This window comes from Callithrix jacchus, chromosome 4 (genome assembly GCF_049354715.1).
Source record: "Callithrix jacchus isolate 240 chromosome 4, calJac240_pri, whole genome shotgun sequence".
In the NCBI taxonomy this organism is placed as follows: Eukaryota; Metazoa; Chordata; class Mammalia; order Primates; family Cebidae; genus Callithrix; species Callithrix jacchus.
Window position 1 is genome coordinate 26,443,930 of NC_133505.1, and position 19,607 is coordinate 26,463,536.

General features: G+C 43.2%; 1 protein-coding gene across 20 annotated transcripts in view; it reads right to left on the reverse strand.

The window, feature by feature from the left end:
- Nucleotides 1–19,607, reverse strand: part of C4H6orf201 (testis expressed protein 56) — a 66,243-nt gene that overhangs the window by 44,482 nt on the left and 2,154 nt on the right. For 19 of the 20 annotated variants that reach the window (XR_004741653.3, XR_004741652.3, XR_013533799.1 and 16 more), the window contains exon 2: nucleotides 11,009–11,207. Coding sequence is in view for 13 of the 20 variants with exons in the window: in XM_035295043.3 (XP_035150934.2) it covers nucleotides 11,009–11,207 (199 nt within the window). In the remaining 7 variants the exon portion in view is untranslated. Of the gene's footprint in view, nucleotides 1–10,530; nucleotides 10,629–11,008; nucleotides 11,208–19,607 lie in introns of all 20 variants that reach the window. The other variant, XM_078368436.1, reaches the window with a different exon arrangement.

The window sequence follows — 19,607 nt, forward strand, 5'->3', positions numbered from 1 at the left end:
TTATCAAGTGATAATAGTTACCATGTTACCAGGTAATAGGGCAAGAATCACTGATGCCAGGAGACATCATCAGAGCTAGAAAAGTTAATTCAGCAGATCCTTCAGGAATCTGGAGCCACAGCAACCAAGACAAAGTTCATGATTGATTAATTGGAAAATGGCTCGAATCCTCCAACCTTTCCTCCAACATGACTTTGCAGCTTCTTGCACTGAGGCAAAGTCTGTTTCTCCACCTCTTGAAGCCCTGCCCAATGCTGTTTTCCCACTTCAAGTCTGATGCAACACCACTCCCAGGAAACCTTTTGCATTCTTATTTCTATCTCAGCACTTGAAACTCCAACTTGTAACATGGAAATGCAAAAACAAATAAAACAGGCTGACTGTCCCTGCTTTTAAGGAAAGCAAATAAATGTTTGTAGAATAAAATATTAAAAAAAAAAAAAAAAAAAAAAAAAAAGAGGCCGGGTCTGGTGGCTCATGCCTGTAATCCAAGCACTTTGGAGGCCAAGGTGGGCGGATCACCTGAGGTCAGGAGTTCAAGACCAGCCTGACCAACATGGTGAAACCTGTCTTTAAAAAATAAAAAATAAAAAAAATTAATAAAAATTTAAAAAAAGAAAGAAAAAGAAATATCATTTCCTATGTTCTGATACTCTAGCTATATTTTCAGAAACTAAACTAGGATGTAAAAATTTATAATTTCACATGAAGACATCAGGACCTAAACTGAGGTGTTTAATGTTCTATGGCTGTGCAACTTGAATTTTAGAAATAGGCCTGTTATTCTGTCTTCACATTGCTATAAAGAACTACCTGACACTGAGTAGTTTATGAAGAAAAGAGGTTTGATTGAATCATAGCTCCTCAGGCTTAGCAGGAAGCATGACTGGGAAGCCTCAGGAAACTTACAATTAGGGTGGCAGGCAAAGGGGAAGCCAGGCACATCTTACCATGGTGGAGTGGGAGGGAGAGAGACAGCAATGGGAGACGTGCCACACTTTACAACCATCAGATCTCATGAGAACTCCCTCACTATCATGAGAACAGCAAGGAGGAAATCTGTCCCCATAATCCAGTTACCTCCCACCAGACCCCTCCTCTGACATGTGAGGATTACAATTCAAGATGAGATTTGGGTGAAGACAGAGCCAAACCATATCAGGTTTCCAAAGCATGGTCAAATAATCTTCTCTTGAGTAATCACATATCATCACTTAATATAACCTTTACCCATTTCTGGGTAAAAAAATTTAGTGTCTTTGCATTGTCCGGAAAACATCATGCTTCCATTAACCACCTTCTTTTATAATATAGCTTTGTGCTCTTTTGCTACAAATATTTAAATCAAATTGGCAAATTACACCACTGAGGACACTGGAAAAAATGTACACAAGCACTCTATTTCACCAGGACAATGCCCAGGGAAAGCTCCAGTTAAGGCAAATTCATGAGCTGAAACTGTCTCCTGGTTATGTTACCTTCAACTCAGAAATAATCCTGTCTTTATAGCAACCCATACATTTATCCCATCAGCCTGGCAAAATTGTTTGAAAGCCTACTATGTACAAAGTGTAGGCATCATTGCATTGTACAGCAATGCATGCAGCAAAACAAAAGAAACAAACATAGAAATACTATCTATCTGGGCGAGGCGTGGTGGCTCATGCCTGTAATCCTAGCACTTTGAGAGGCCAAGGTGGGCAGATCACAAGGTCAAGAGATGAAGACCATCCTGGCCATGGTGGAACCCTGTCTATACTAAAAACACAAAAAAATTAGCTGGCCATGGTGGCAGGCGCCTGTGGTCCCAGCTACTCGGGAGGCTGAGATGGAAAAAATCGCTTGAACCCAGGAGGTGGAGGTTGCAGTGAGCTGAGATTTCGCCACTGCACTCCAGCCTGGTGACAGAGCACAACTCTCAAAAAAAAAAAGGAAATACCATCTATCTGATATAAGCAGGGAAAGAAGTGCACCAAAAAAGATAATTTGCCAAAGAACCAAAGCTTGTGACTTTGAGCACCAGAATCCAGCCAATTCCACATCCTCACCATTACCACCTGGGCCACCACCCCTTACCTGCAGAGCTGTAAAAGTTCCCAACAGCTCTCCTCCAGCCATGCATTCTTTGGGAGGCCAGAGAGGATTTGAGTCAGATCACGTCACTCCCTTTGTTAACACTGTCCAATGGTGCTCCAGTTCTCTCCGTGTAAAATCTGGCAGACCAGGTATAAAGCCAAAGCTCTGCCACATCCTACTATGGTATCCTATCCCCTGGGCATGCCAGTGGTGGACCTGCTGCTTCTCGACTTATGTGGCCAAAAAGCCCCACAGCTCAGTGGTTGGATTTGTCTCCAAGAATCCCACTCTGGCCTTGATAGATTTCTGCTCACTATTCTAGACTGCAATGGCCCATGGGAGACCCACATACTTGCTTCCATCTCCATGAGTTTATTGCCAATGAGAATTCCTCCAGCATCTTGCAGGTGGGTAAAAATGGGGCCCACGTGCTTTTATACAGAGCAGTGCTCATTTTCTGTGGAGAAGCTCAACATCCTCAAATGTTCTTGACTACTTTTTACTGCAGGTTCTCACAAGTATGAGATCATAGGTTGAAACACACTTTTGATAAGAGATTCTGGATGAACTTAGCAATTACAGACTTGGCCAGAACTCGAGACTGCTGAGTACCCTATAGAAATGTTGATGTTCTGAGAAGACACATTTGCTTTCCATTAAACCTCCTCTGCTAAGGAACATTGCCTGAAACTTTGTCCTTAATAGTTTATAATCAGATTAATTCTGAATTAGGTGCTTCCTTGTATCCTCAATAAATATGCTGTGGAACAAACAGTTGGGATCAGTCTTCGGCTGGACTGTCCACTGCTTCGCTGTTTCTCTGTGTCAGGGACTGTGGGCTATGACATTTGGTGCCCAAACAGGGACCCTCCCTCCGTGGCCCTTCCGCAGATATCCTCTCCAAGCCTGGCACAGGAAATCGGACGTCCATTTTGCCAGGTACCATAGCTTTGAAAGCCTGCGGCAGAGGTATCCTTTGTTTTTTCAAGGGCATGGGTCATTCTTTTTCAGCTTTGCAGACCCCTCACAATCTAGACCTCGCCTCACTCTTTTGCTATACAAAACAGGATGTCAGATTTCTGATGCTGAATTATCTTCCCTTTTAAAAGTAATTTACAATTGGTACCCATGGTACCCTGAGGAAGGGTCCACAGACTCTTGGGACTGGGACTGAATAGGAAGATGGCTGCAAAAAGATACAGAGGTTGTAACTGTAGCGTAGTTACATACTTAGCATCTGTGCCGAGTGGCCGTAGGATCCTTAGCGGAAAGAGAAACACCCTGGGCAGATTTAATACCAAAAATGCCCCCCATAGAAAAGAAGCAGTCCCGGATGTACAGTGAAATTGCTCCAGGTGAGGAAGGGCAAGAACCATGCTGGGTTATTGAAAATCTCATAAAGGAAGCACAAAAGGAAGAAGGTATTGTAGCATTTTCAGTTATAAGAACCACTAACCAACCCCCACCCCCAGCATAAGCCACTGCCTTTTATGGGTTTTAAGGAGTTGAAAAGGAGTATTAAAGAAAACGGAGTCTCCAGTTCCTTTACGAAAGGCATAATAGAGGGTATATAGGAGGAGGTGTGAGATGACCCCTTGGGACTGGAAAACATTGATAAAGATGGTGTTACCAGCCCAATATTCTGTTTGGTTGCACGAGTATTATAACCAATGTGCTATGTTTGCCGTGGAAAATTTAAATCATAATATCCCTATTTCAATTGATATGCTTAAGGGGGAAGGTAATTACCTGACCCCTGCACAAGAAGCTGCTTTAGATCGGTGGGCTTTTTGTCAAATTGCCCAAGCTGTTCTACACACCTGGAATAAAATCCCTGAAGTAGGTGCCCCACAGGGGTCCTTCTCCACAATTCATCAGGGAGCCGTAGAGCTTTACATGAGTTTTATAGAAAGATTACAAGGAGCCTTAGAGAAGCAAGTTAATAATTTTGATGCATGCAATATGTTGCTAATGCAATTGGCCTATAAAAATGCTAATGAAAATTGCAAAAATGCCTTGTTACCAGTTAAAAATACCCCCAGGAGTGAGTCTTGCTGAATTTATATAGGCTTGTCAGAACATAGACACGAAAATCCAGAAGGCCCACTTGCTGGCCGTGGTCTTATGCCCTTCTGTTCAGTGCTTTCAGTGTGCTAAAGTGGGGCAAAAGGAATGCAGATCAGAGGTTAAACACCCAACCCACAAATGTCCTAAATGTCAAAAGGGTTATCACTGGACTAATCAATGTCAGTCCAAAGAAAGCGAGGACCAGGAAAACTGAGGAGGGGCTCGTCCCTGGCCCGGAACACCGAACAGGGACCCTCAACTATGGCCCATACTTGGTCAGACCTGGAGCCCCAGGGAATCTCCAAGGTAACAGAAACCTCGTCTCCTGGCAATCCATTTCACAGTTAACTGCAGCAACAGTTGGCAGTGCACGTCTAGACCTAATACTAGCTAAAGAATGTGTAATTGAGATGCCAGGAGAAGTACGTGTAATTCCTACTCTTACCAAAGGTTTACTGCCCTCTGCGTATTGTGGCCTGTTATTAGGGAAATCCCACATGGTAAAAATGGGACTTACGATTGTCCCAGGATTAATTAACTCTGATTATACCAGAATAATACAAGTTCAGGCATGGGCTCATCATTATCTAAAATTAGAAAAGGGAATGTCCATTGCACAGCTAGTTTTAAGATCTTATTGGGGTCCCAAAGTAATGGAGGCTGAAAGAAAAGACAAAGGGTTTGGTTCTACGACTGTCAACTGGATTGTAAACCTGGGGGAAAATCAACTAACAGTGTTGAGAAACATTAAGTTCACCCTGCCCCCATGGCTCCTTTGTGGAGAATACCTTTTAGTTTGTGATTAGTGGTAGGTGGGTAACAGCTGCCTACTTGGTATATTCTTGCATTATGAGTAAATATGGAACACATGTATTAATAAGACTACCTGTCTAAGAGCAAATAAACACACAGATGAGAATCTGCTTGGGGCCTTCAGCCTGGAACACTGTTAGCCTCTCAGCTCTCAGGCTGCTGGTCCCGCAGATAGAACCCCTCTGTTGTTCTACTTGGTTGTCTGCCTCTCAATACCATCAGCGCCTCCTGGGTGGGGGTCTCCCGACTGAACTGGTACTAATGTACAATAGTGACATTATCTGTAAATAATGTACAATCTTCTGGACTCCTAGACACAGGGGCTGATGTAACTATAATCACCCTATCTCACTGGTCTCTGGCGTGGCCCTTATACCTGGTACATAATAGACTGCTGGGGATTGGAGGGACCCAGCAGGCCTCTAGGAGCAGCAAGTCCCTATGCTTTGTTGATAAAGATAATAATAAAGGATAGGTAATGCTTTTTGTGATGGATATTCCTCTAAGCATTCGGAGAGGCGATTTGCTAGCTCAGTTTAATGTATCTGTTCAAACAAATTTATCCTAAGGGCCACTGCTCCTGTTACACCCATTAAGCTTGGTTGGAAAGAAGGCCCTCCTGTACGAGTGGAGCAGTGGCCCCTTCCTTGGCACAAAATTTAAATTATCCAGCAGTTGGTACAAAAACAATTGAGGCAGGTCACATAGAAATATCCAACAGCCCTTGGAATTCCCCTCGCTTTACTATCCCCAAAGACTTGGGTAGGTGGCAGTGGTTGCAGTGGTTGCATAATTTGAGAGCTATAAATGCACAATTAAATCCTATGGGGCCCCTACAATTAGGTGTCCCGAATCCAGGTTTAATTCCCTGCACCTATTCTTTAGTTGTTAATTTAAAGAACTTTTTTTTAACATTCCCCTATATCCAGAAGACAGACCACACTTTGCCTTTCCTGTTCCCGAATACAGTAACTCTCAGCCTATCGTTGGATCGTGTTCCTCAAGGTGTAATGAATTCTCCCACTCTTTGTCAATATGACATTAGTGTGGCTTTAAAACTTTTGCAGCAGTTATATCCTCGCCTTCTATTATGTCATTACAAGTTTAATATTTTGTTAGCTGAACCTAACTGAGACCTCCCAGCTCAAGAATTACAATAGGTCCTTAAAAGGGCAGGACCTCATATAGCCCCGGAAAATGTTCAATACAAAGCAGCTTATTCTTACTTGGGGTTTCAATTCGTGGGCACCACAGTTCGCCCAACCTTGTCTCTGGTACTCCATCTCTATTAACATCATCTGAGCTCCAGCGTGTATTGGGACATATCAATTGGTTACGGCCCTCTTTGGGTGTTCCTACTTATTTGTTAAAACATTTATTTCTATTGCTGGCAGGAGACTCCTCCCCTGCCTCCATACACGTCCTTAACGAACAACATTAGAAATTATTGCAACTGGCTAATGAAAGTTCTTTTAGCATTTTCTGGATCATTCCTTACACCTCTTTATTTTGTTAACACTTTTAAGCCCTACAGCACTACTGGGTCAAAGAACCAACGAGAACCAACTATTGATTGTTAAGTGGCTCCACTTGCCATCACACCTAAACACCATATTCCCACTCCACTTGCCTCCATTATTTCCCTAATTTCTCTTGGTTGTCATTAAGCTTTGTAGTTACAGGGCTGTGATGGCATAAAAATCCATTTACCTTTTCCAATGGAACAAATGACACGAGTTTATACTCATGATTTATCCTTTCAAATAGCAGCATCTAATTACAGAAAACACTTTACTTCCTGTTTTCCTTCAGACTTTCATCTCCAAGCCTTAAAACTATAAGCAACAACCTGAAAGCAAAAAACTATAATCAGCTTGCATCCTATTCCAAACGCTCTCACTGTTTTTACTAATAGGAAGCCACATCAGGAAGTCATGGTTTGGTGTGCGAATACCAAAGGAATAAACGCTTTTCTCCGTAAACATCCTCAACTCAAAAAGCAGAAGTCGGAGCTCTAACACTAGCTCTTCAAAAATTCCCCCATCGTGTGCTTAATATTATCCCTAATTCCTCGTACATTGCCAATCTTGTTCCCCTATTGCCTCAGGCCACTATAAAGGACAATATTTCAACTCATCTGCTGCCCTAATTTCTAACTGTTCAAATGTTGCTGTCCCGTCGCACTAAAACCATCTTTCTGACGCATGTTCACAGCTACTCCCATCTTCCAGGACCCTTGGCAACTGCGAACAAAATTGCAAATACTAGTCTGAGGCTGATTAATTCTTTATTTACCAATCCTTTTTCTTCTCATCAATTTTCCATCAAAACGCCCATTCACTAACAAAATATTTTTCTATTTCTAAGCAACAAGCTCAGCACCTTGTCGGTTCTTGCCCTACTTGTCAGGCATTAACATTTTCTAGCGCTGCCATAGGCACTAATCCCAGAGGCCCTGCTCCAGATGGGCTACGGCAAATGGATGTTACTCATATCCCCAATCTTAAACCTCTCCCATATGTTCATGCTTCTATTAATACATTTTCCAGCGCTACGTGGGCTTCTCCTCAAAAAGGGGAGTGTGTTAATCACATTAGTAATCATCTTTCTCAGGCTTTTGCTGCTTTGCGTTATCCTCGTCTGCTTAAGACGAACAATGAACCTGCCTATGCTTCTCAAACATTTGCTGCTTTTTGCATTCGCTGGGATATCAAGCATACGTTCGGCATTTCCTATAATCCTACTGGACAAGCAACGTAGAACAAGCTCATCACCTGTAAAAGCTAGTTCTGAAAAAACAAAAGGGGGAGTTGCCTCCCTTGACAAAGCCAAGAGTTAGGATTAATCTAGCTTTGTTGACTATTAACCATTTACTTTTAAAATTGCCGGCAGTAATCTCACATGCGGTGAGATTATTTTTCTAACCCACAGGAATCAGATAAACCATTAATATTGTATCAGCCACCGGATCCCGTGTGGAAGGGGCCAGTGCCCCTTATCACATGCAGAGGAGGCTACGCTGCTGTGCTCTCTCCTATAGGTCCTCTGTGAGTTTATGCTCGATGTGTTAATCCATACCATGAGTTGGCATCAAGGATTGAAAAACCTGATCCCAAAGTTCTGATTGATGATGACCGAGGAGCCAGAGAGAAAGACACCTACTGTTCTCCAGAGAAGGGGAAGGAGATCACGAGTTGCCTACTTGGGAGGACATGAAAATACTCTGGTTGGCGGGGCGTGGTGGCTCAAGCCTATAATTCCAGCATTTTGGGAGGCCGAGGTGGGTGGATCACGAGGTCAAGAGATCAAGACCATCCTGGTCAACGAGGTGAAACCCTGTCTCTACTATAAATACAAAAATTAGCTGGGCATGGTGGTGTGCACCTGTAGTCCCAGCTACTCGGGAGGCTGAGGCAGGAGAATTGCTTGAACTCAAGAGGCAGAGGTTGTGGTGAGCTGAGATCATGCCATTGCACTCCAGTCTGGGTAACAACAGCAAAACTCCATCTCAAAAAAAAAAAAATACTCTGGTCATACTGAAACCACTGTTCGCAATGCAGGACAGGAACTTACACCAGAAAATTTACTATTGGCTATGATGGCAACACTCACAGCTTCTTCGATCAAAGTAGGGGTCTTAATGGCAACATTGTTATGTTTGGTCTCTGCTAACACCTATGTCCAATGGACCCAGATCACAGCGCAGATTGTTAATCCAACTGCTGGGTGTGTGCCCAGTTTCCTGTTTCTAGTGGTGCAGGGTATCCATGGAGTATGAGAACATCTGTCCCAATGGGAACATCTAGAGTGGTGGCAGAATAGAAAAAACCACATCCTACAATGAGATTTGGCAGCAGTTTAAAAGATAATTTATAGAAAAGGACTGAGGACATTTTTTACAGTGGAAAAAACATCATAATATTTCTGGTTCCTTATTTTCTTTATATTTAAAGTGGTGTCACACCAAACTGCCCCCTAAACCTTCCCTTGGTTATTCTGTGTGGGACGGAGCTCTCTGGTATACCACGGAAAAAGTGGTGTTGCCCCAAAGGATACCACATTGTATTTCTCAAAAAGAAGAAATTCCAGTAGGTAGTTTACCTATGGAATTGTATCAGACCATAAGTGTACCAAATTCAAGCACTAAATGGGGATCTGAGACACTGACCAGTCGACTGGGACAAAATAATTCTTATGGAGTATATGCTGTCCCTCCTGGTAATTTATGATTCCGTGAAAGTCATGGCTGGTTATGCCTCCCATTAAATTGGCCCAATATCTGCTGCTGGGGAAAGCCACACATTCTGGCCCGAATCCTTGAACATCTTCCTCAATTACCAAATAACTGGGAAATGGTAGAACATAAATACTGTCTAGATGCCAACATGCCTCCTGGTGGTACTATTTAACAACTATATTTTCCCCACAAGCCGGGGCAATCTCAACTGAATAATCTGTAGAGGCCCTCGCCAAGCACACAGCTGCTGCCTTTAATGCAACTCAAGCAGGAATTATGTTGCTGAATAAAGAAGTAAGCCAGATTCAAAGAATTGTGCTACAAAATATGGCTCTAGACATACTCACAGCAGCCCAAAGCGGGAGTATGTGCTATCATGAAAACCGAGTGCTGCACCTTATCCCTGATTATCAGCACACTGTGTCTGTGACTTTAAAAACCATCCAAAAAGAAGTTTCTAGGATCCAAACAATTCAGGTGGACCCCATCCAACTATGGTTTTGTACATTGGGGTGAAATTTTTCTAAATGGGTCAATATCATGATAATTTGTATACTTGGATTCTTGTTAATCTTACCTTGCTATTTTCTATTTCCTGTAACCATTGATAGGAACAAGAAGATAATCCTCCTTATTAAAAACAAAAGGGGAGGCCGGGCATGGTGGCTCACACTTGTAATCCCAGCACTTTGGGAGGCCGAGGAGGGCAGATCACAAGGTCAAGAGATAGAGACCATCCTTGCCAACATGGTGAAACCCCATCTCTACTAAAAATACAAAAATTAGCTGGACGTGGTGGCACGAGCCTGTAATCCCAGCTACTTGAGAGGCTGAGGCAGGAGAATCACTTGAACCCAGGAGGCAGAGGTGGCAGCGAGCCAAGATTGCCCCATTGCACTCTAGCCTAGCAACAGAGTGAGATTCCATCTCAAAAAAAAGGGTGGGGGTGGGGAGGGAATTGTGGAGAAGCTCAGCATCCTCAAATGTTCTTGATTACTCCTTACTGCAAGTTCCCAGAAGTAGGAGATCAAACACTGAGACACACTCTCCCTATTGAGAAGACGTTGTGGATGAACTTAGCAATTACGCAGTTGGCCAGAACTCGAGAATGCTGAGTACCCTATGAAAGTGCTGATGTTCCAAGAAGATACATTTGCTTTCCAATAAACCTCCTCTGCTAGGCCTGATGCGGGTGGCTCACACCTGTATTCCCAGCACTTTAGGAGGCCAAGGCAGGCAGATCACAAGGTCAGGAGTTTGAGACCATCCTGGCCAACATGGTGAAGCCTCATCTCTACTAAAAATACAAAACAATAGCTGGGCATGGTGACACTCACCTGTAATCCCAGCTACTTTGGAGGCTGAGGCAGAAGAATCGCTTGAATCCAGGAGGTGGAGATTGTGGTGAGCCAAGATCACCTCACTGTACTCCAGCCTGGGCAACAGAGCAAGACTCCATCTCAAAAAAAAAAACAAAAACAAAAAAACTTCCTCCGTTCAAGAACATTTCCTGAACCTTTGTCCTTAATAATTTATAATCAGATTAATTATGAATTAGGCTCTTCCTTGTATCCTCAATAAACATGCTGTGGAACAAACAGTTGGAGTCAGTCCTCGGCTGGACTGTCCACTGCTTTGCTGTTTCTCTGTGTCTTGTTTTTCTTTACCCAGGGACTGTGGGCTGCAACCATTTTTATTCTCTCTGCATATGTTAAAGACCACATGAAATCGTTTTTTAGTTAAGGCATATAGAGAATTTGTGATCACCCTGTGTATCTCTAAGTATATCCACATAGGGCAGAAATAAGAGTCTACCTGACAACTATGGTGGACATGGGGGGCTCTTTCATGTTTCTCTTCAACAAGTGGCATTTCTTCCACGCATCAGTTACATTGTTGACGATTTTTCTTTTCCACGGGGGCATTCTGTTCGGCTTTGGGGTCAGATTAATCTCTTTTGGCAACTGATGTCTTGCTAAGATTCTTTCTAAGCCAGAGAGTTCAGGATTCTCACCTAGTAATAAAATAAGCATTAATATATTCAGTGTTTCTCTCCATCTGTGCATAGCAAGAGTAACACGGCACTGACTTGAGAAAAAAATACATACGCAGCTTAATAATTCCTTTTTAGCTTTGTCATTCCTTTATTCCAACAATATTACTGAGCACCATTTAGATCCTAGCCTGGTCCTAGACATCTAGCAGATAACATTGTAAATAAATAAAAGAATGAACAAGAAACCAGACAGGCTAGGACCGCACAAATAGAGTTGGTTGTGTGTGCCTGATTCTCAAACTAACAGCGAGTTACCATGCAATTATTATTATTGTGATCTCACTTTCCCTTTAACTGCATACATACTTAGTTGGAGTTGCACATTTGGAAGCTTCCCAGAAGAAACAGGGTGAAATTATTGTCAGGCTCCAAAACTTGGAGCTCCCTTTTATTGGCAATTTTGCCTGAGCAAAGGTTACTACATAGGACTGAACTGAAAACAGCAGCATGCTGTCAGTTAGAATGTGAGAGTGTGACTTGCTGTTCTTTTTGACTCCACAAAATTCATTTCTGGCCATAAATGGACTGTTTTTTTCTCGCTCTGTTATAAGCATGTCTATTTTCAGCTATGCCAGTGGGAAATGCCTTCCTTCTTTTGGGTGCTCCAATAACTGAGACTTGGGGTTTGGACCGCTACAGGCGGCCAGTGGTACAGTTACAACAGGATGGTGGAGCTGCTTTGAGAAGATGAAACCAGTAACAGAGGGGCTTAGATCCTTTGTTATCAGAAATGGAATCGCATCCCTCCCTGGTCGGCCAGCAGCTCCATAAGAGCTCCAGAATAGAGTGTAGTGGTTTAATTTTAGCTCCCTGCAGCCTCAATCTCCTGGGCTCGAGCGATCCTCTGATCTTAGCCTCCTCAATAGCTGGACTACAGGCATGCACCACCACACCCAGCTAACTTTTTTTTTTTTTTTTGTAGAGATGGGGGTCTCACTTTGTTGCCTAGGCTGATCTCAAATTCCTAGCCTCAAGCGATCCTCCTGCCTTAGCCTTCCAAAGTTAACTTTATATTTAAAATATAAAAGAAAAACCAGCATTTAAAAAAAATTATGAATGTTTAGTTCTTTTTCTTTCATTCTTCATGTAATCATTTCTGGGTAACCAATACAGGCAAAGTATCCTGCAAGTAGAGAGTGGGTTGACAGGAAAGGGAACAAAACCTATTTTTAAGGTCAAAAGAAATTTCTTCTAGAGGACAGCTTTAGACCCAGCAGCAGCGAAACATCAGTATCCATTATTAAATTCTTGGTCTGATGAATGAAAGTCAGAGAAATAGGGTCATGTCTTCAGGATGCATTTGCAAGGCAATCACTGTATGTTTGGAAATGGCATCTTGGCAATGAAGCAATCTTTTAGTGATGAATTCATGACCTCAAAGTCCAATGTGCTCCCAATGACTGGACTCAGCCTGAGGCCGGGTCCCTGAAGGCACAAACTCAGGACTCTGAAGCGACATTTCTTCCCCCTTAATGCCATTCACCTCACCTGTGTGAACCTCCTTAAACAGGCTTCCAAATAATCCCTGCACCCACACACCTCTGAAACAAAGAACCTCACTGCTGCTTGGCAGTTGTACATGGCAGGAACTACCAGCTGCTAAACATCTATCAGTGTATTGACATCTATCGGCGTTTACATTGGGAGGCTACAGAGACAAAATCTAAATCAACATAGAACGGGAAAGTCTCTAGAAAATCAAAACCCATTTCTCCAACTTCATGTAATTACTGCATTTTCAATTTTTTTTTTTTTTTTTTTTTTTTTTGAGGTGGAATCTAGCTTTGTCACCCAGGCTGGCATGCATTGGTGCAATATTTGCTCACTGTAACCTCCACCTCCCAGATTCAAGCAATTCTCCTGCCTCAGACTCCCAAGTAGCTGGGATTATAGGCACCTGCCACCACGCCCAGCTAATTTTTGTATTTTTAGTAAATATGGGATTTCACTGTGTTGGCCAGGCTGGTCTCGAACTCCTGACCTCAAGTGATTTGCCTGCCTTGGTCTCCCAAAGTGCAGGATTAAAGTCATGAGCCACCACACCCAGCCTCAAATTTCTTTTATGTGCATTTATATACACATACATATATACAAATGTACAGTCTTCTTTTGGCATACTTGGATCCATATTGTGTATCTTCCTTCACAGCTTATTAAAATTCTACAATATGTATTGTAGATATGTTAATGTCAACCTTCTTTTTAATAGTATTCTTCTAGCCGGGCGCCATGGCTCAAGCCTGTAATCCCAGCACTTTGGGAGGCCGAGGCGGGTGGATCACAAGGTCAAAAGATCGAGACCATCCTGGTCAACATGTGAAACCCTGTCTCTACTAAAAATACAACAAATTAGCTGGGTGTGGTGGCGCGTGCCTGTAATCCCAGCTACTCAGAAGGCTGAGGCAGGAGAATTGCCTGAACCCAGGAGGCGGAGGTTGCGGTGAGCCGAGATAGCGCCATGGCACTCCAGCCTGGGTAACAAGAGCGAAACTCCGTCTTTAAAATAATAATAATAATAATAATAGTATTCCTCTATATGGATATATGCCTTCATTTAATTATTCTGCTACTGGATGTCATTAGGTCATTTACATTTTTTACTATTATAAACAATGCTTCAGTGCACGGCAATGCTCATGCATCTTTGTGTTCAGCTCTAAGTTATTTCTCTAGGTTAATAACTGGAAGTGGAATTACTAAGTGGAAGGACATATATGTGTTACAGGACATTAAAATACAAATTTTTCCACTGTGTGTTTTATCCAAGACTGCAAAGTCTGAGAAAAGTTGAGTAGGTGCCAGACATGCATGCATGCACTGCATACCTCTCAATCTATGAAAAAGCTGAGCATTCTTTCAGGATTCATGAAGGCACTTGAGGATTTCTTTAGACACAGAGTTGGGGTAGTGCTGTGTACTATATCATTTCACTCCCCACCCTCGGCTGAAGGGAACTTTAGACAGCGACCTGGGGAATTGGACTATGTCTCCTAATGCTGGTGCGTCACTTTCCTAGGGCTGTCATAACAGCGTCACGAACTGTGTGACTTAAAACAACAAATTTATTGTCTCACAGTTCAGGAGCCTGAAAGTCAGAGAGCCTGAAAGTCAGAAACGAAAGTGTCAGCAAGGCCGTGCTGAAACCTTGAGGGGAGAATCTTTCTTTGTCTCTCCCTAGTTTCTGGTGTTTGCCTGCAATCTTTGGTATCCTTGACTGTGGATGTATCACTCCCATCTCTGTCTCTACTGTCACAAGGCCACCGTCTCCTGCTTGTCTCTGTCTTCTTATAAGGACACCAGTCCTACTGGATGAAGAACCCACTCTATACCTATTATGACCTCATCTAAGTTTAATTAATTACATCTGCACTCTGTAACTACCCTATTTCCAAATCTAGTCACATTCTGGGGTACTGGGGATTAGGACTTCAGCATATCTTAAGGGAATATATATCTTGTTGAGGGACTTCTATATATCTTGTTGAGCCCATAACACCTGGAAACATAATGGTGAGTGGCTGGGATCACAGCTGCCATGGCCACAGAGAAAAGAGGGCAGTGTTGAAACCAACTGTGCTTTCACCAACTGGGTGAAGGTATGGGGGACAAGGGCACAGATTTTCTAGGAGCTTGATGTAAACCCCAGCTGGGTGTGGTGGCTTACACCTGTAACCCAGCACTTTGGGAAGCTGAGGCAGCGGATAGCCCGATGTAGGGAGTTTGAGATCAGCCTGGCCAACATGGCGAAACCCTGTCTCTACTAAAATACAAAAGTTAGCTGGGTGTGATGGCACATGCTTGTAATCCCAGCTACTCGGGAGGCTGAGGTAGGAGAATGGCTTGAACATGGGGAATGGAGGTTTCAGTGAGCTGAGAACACACCACTGCACTGAAGCCTGGGTGACAGAGTGAAACTCCATCTCAAAATAAATAAATAAACAAATAAATAATAAAATTTAAATTTTTTTAAAACTGTAACCCCCTTGAAAAATATAGTTGACCATTGAATAACATGGAGGTTAGGAGCACTGACCCCTGCACAGTTGAAAATAAACATGCAAGTTTCTTTTGTTAAAGAGTCTTGCTACGTTGCCCAGGCTGGTCTCGAACTCCTGGGCTCAAATGATTCTCCTGCCACAGCCTTTTGAGTAGCTGAACGTGGGAGTATAGCACCTGTACCACGCCACCACACCCAGCTACGTTTTGGACTTTTGACTCACTCAAAACTTTTGCTAATAGCCTACTGTTCACCAAAAGCCTTACTGATAACATAAACAGTTGATTAGCACATATTTTATATGTTATCTGTATTATATATCACACTCTTACAATAAAGTAAGCAAGAAAATGTTATTAAGAAAATCAGGCTGGGTGCAGTGGCTTAGGCCTGTAATCCCAGACCTTTGGGATGCCGAGGCGGGTGCATTGCTTGAGGTCAGGAGTTCAAGACTGGCCTACCAACATAGCGAAACCCTGCCTACTAAAAATACAAAAATTAGTCAGGCGTGATAGCAGGTGCCTGTAATCCCAGCTACTTAGGAGGCTGAGATGGAGAATCGCTTAAACCTGGGAGGCGGAGGTTGCAGTGTGCTGAGATGGTGCCGTTGCACTCCAACCTGAAAGAGCAAGACTCTGTCTCAAAAAAAAGAAAAGAAAAGGAAGAGAAATACATTGACAGTACTGTATTTATCAATACCATAAATTGACATCATCTGTTTACAAGATAAATTGTCTGTCTGAAGTGACAACATCATGACTTTTCTCTGCTTCTTGGAAGTACCTCCAGCATCACAAGTGGCCCTTTTGTGAGTCCCATGCTGTTAGTCAAGTTTCATGGTATTGCACTAAATGTGAAAAATACACAAGAACTGTGAAATCACTTTACCGTGATCTGCAGTTTGCTGGAGAGATGAACTGCTCACACAGAAATGACTAGCATCACCCGGCATTTTAAGTGGATACTCAAACCACTTGAGCTCACTGCAAGAGCAACGGGAGGTGGTATGAGATTACTACAGCACTACAGTATTACCACAGTTAGTTTTATGCAGTTATCATTTAATACTGCATCTTTTTTTCTTTCAGGTGGAGTTTTGCTCTTGTTGCCTAGGATGGAGTACAATGGCATGGTCTCAGCTCACTGCAACCTCCGCCTTCTGGGTTCAAGTGATTCTCCTGCCTCAGCCTCCTGAGTAGCTGGGATTACAGGAATGCACCACCGTGCCCAGCTAATTTTTGTATTTTTAGTAGAGATGTGGTTTCTCTATGTTGGCCAGGCTGGTCTTGAACTCCTGACCTCAGATGATTCACCACCTGGGACTCCCAAAGTGCTGAGATTGCAGGCGGGAGCCACTGATCCCAGCCTAATACTGCATCTTTACTCTTGTTTACATTTATCTTGACTGTGAAAGGCACCAAGTACAGTCTGTAAGTGTTTGCATGTGTAAGTTTTTATAAATTTTAACTTTTCCTAATAGGTGTGTATACATCTTATAGTAATAAATGATAAAACAAACTAATATCTACATATATTCTATGCATTCATGACATCTCTTTTTCTTTTTTATTTTTTAAGTCTCACTCTGTTGTCCAGCCTGGAGTGCAGCGGCGCAATCTCAGCTCACTGCAACCTCCACCTCCCAGGTTCAAGGGATTCTCCTAACTCAGCCTCCCAAGTAGCTGGGATTACAGGCACATGCCACCACACCCAGCTAATTTTTGTACTTTTAGTAGAGAAGGGATTTCACCATGTTGCTCAGGCTGGTCTCAAATTCCTGACTTCAAACGATCCACCCAAAATTCCAGCCTCCCAAAATGCTGGAATTACAGGCATGAGCCACCACACCCAGCTGCCTAACTTTTTCTTAACTTTTTGTTATTTCTAGGCTATATAATTGGCCTGCAAATTTTTTCAAATTGTGGCAAATCTTCAAAAAAAAATTCCAATATATTTATTGAAAAAAATCCACCTGTAAGTGGACCTGCACAGTTCCAATGAGTTGTTCAAGTGTCAGCTATAGTAGTTTGGGGCCTGCTTGAATAGGAGGATCTCAAGAGGGTTTCTGTCAAAGGATGATGCAATCTCAGTTGAAACGGGATGGAAGTAAACCACACAAGAGCTGGCGAAGGTGGTGCTATGGTCTGAATCTTTGCGCCCCTCAAAATTCATATGTTAAATCCTAACCCTCAAGGTGATGGTATTACACACTGGGCAGGCCTTTGGGAGGGGATCAGGCCATAGGGGCGGTGCCTTATAAACTAGGGCTAAGAGAGACCCCTGCCCCTTCCCCCATGTAAGGATGCAGCAGAAGGTGCCATCTATGAGCCAGAAAGTTTTCTCCAGACATGGTATCTGCCTTGATGTTAGACTTCCCAGCCTCCAGAACTCTTAGAAATAAGTTTTTCTGCTTATATGCTACCCAGTCTACAGTATGTATTGTTGTTATTGTTGCTGTTGTGTTTTGAGATGTAGTCTCACTCTTATTGCCCAGGCTGGAGTGCAATGGCACAATCTCGGCTCACTGCAGCCTCCACCTCCAAGGTTCAATTGATTCTCCTGCCTCAGCCTCCCGAGTATTGGGGATCACAGGTACCTGCCACCAGCCTGGCTAATTTTTGTATTTTTAGTAGAGACGGGGTTCCACCATGTTGGCCAGGCTGGTCTTGAACTTCTGATCTCAGGTGATCCGCCCGCCTCTGCCTCCCAAAGTGCCTGGATTATAGGCGTGAGCCACTGCCCCCGGCTCCAGTCTATGGTATTTTGTTATAGAGGCCCAAATAGACTAAGACACCTGGCAGGATGGAGAGTAGAAATGTCAGCAGGAGGCTGTGAAAACTGTCAGCCTGGGAAATTGCCAAAGAACCCACACAAACGCCCCCAGGAGACAGTCCGCTTTTGATAGCTGCCACTCCCAGAGGGCACAAATGCCAGGTCACAACCTGAGATTTTACCATCTGAAAAACCTCCACAGCTCCTCACCCCAATGCCCTCCGCTCTCACCCCTACCCCGTGAGGGAGGGGTTGGAGCAAGGTCAGAGAAAAGAAACTCACCTGGTTTCTGAATCTAAATAAGGCCAGAGCAGTGGGGAGCAGAGAGATTTTAAAGTAGATGAGAGTTTAAGGTTTGGATTAGGGTGGACTTTTTATTTTCTGAATACGGCCAGGAAAGCTATGAGATCTACCTATAATTTCACCCAAGGTGAGGAAAGCGTCAACAGAATGGGTCAGAAGGGAGAGCTGTGAGAAAAAAAGAAAATTATCTTCTGCTTACTCTCTACCAAGTTCAGCCTCAATAAGCCCTTAAAATATGTTTGGAATTTTGACAAAGACTTCCAAGTTTTCCTTCAAAAAGCCTATATCAGGCCAGGCGTGATGGCTCACTCCTGTAATCCCAGCACTTTGGGAGGCCCAGGTGGGAGGATCGCCTGAGGTTGAGGGTTTGAGACTAGCCTGACCAACATCGAGAAACCCCGTTTCTACTAAAAATACAAAATTAGCTGGGCGTGGTGGCAGGCACCTGTAATCCCAGCTACTCTGGAGGTTGAGGTAGAAGAATCACTTGAACGTGGGAGTTGGAGGTTGCAATGAGCTGAGATCACACCATTGCACTCCAGCCTGGCGACAGAGTGAGACTCCGTCCCCCAAAAAAAAGGCTGAATCCATTAGGATGCCTTTAATAGTGTGAGAAAGTGCTAACTTTTCCACATGTTCATATTCATATCAAATCTTTCTAAGTTTGACTGATATCATGGTCTAAAAATACCTACTTTTTATTTATTTATTTATTTATTCTGAGACAAAATCTTACCCTGTCTCCCAGGTTGGAGTGCAATGGCACGATCTTGGTGTGATCCCAGGTCAAGCAATTCTCCTGCCTCAGCCACCTGAGTAGCTGGGATTAGGTGTGCGCCACCACACCCAGCTAATGTTTTAGTATCTTTAGTAGAGACGTAGGCCAGGCTGGCGTCAGGATCTGCCCGCCTCAGCATCCTGGGATTACAGGCCTCAGCCACAGCACCCGGCCTAAAAATATCTGCTTGATGTGTCTTTTACTTCCTTGATGACCAGAGGGTTTGAACATCTTTTATGCTTACTGATGATCTGTAGCTAAATCTTGTGAATTGCCTGTCCATTTATTCTATAAGGTTACTTATATTTTTCTTGATGATGTATGAGTGCATTTTATGTAGTGTTTATAATGTAGTCTGGATATTAGGATTGATTCACAATACTCTGGATTCAGTGGGTAGGGATTCCTCAGAATACAGATTGCCAAATATGCCATCATGGTTTAAAATCACTACACCAGTACCTATCTTTCATCCTGAAACTGTGTATTTTTTTTTTTTTTTTTTTGA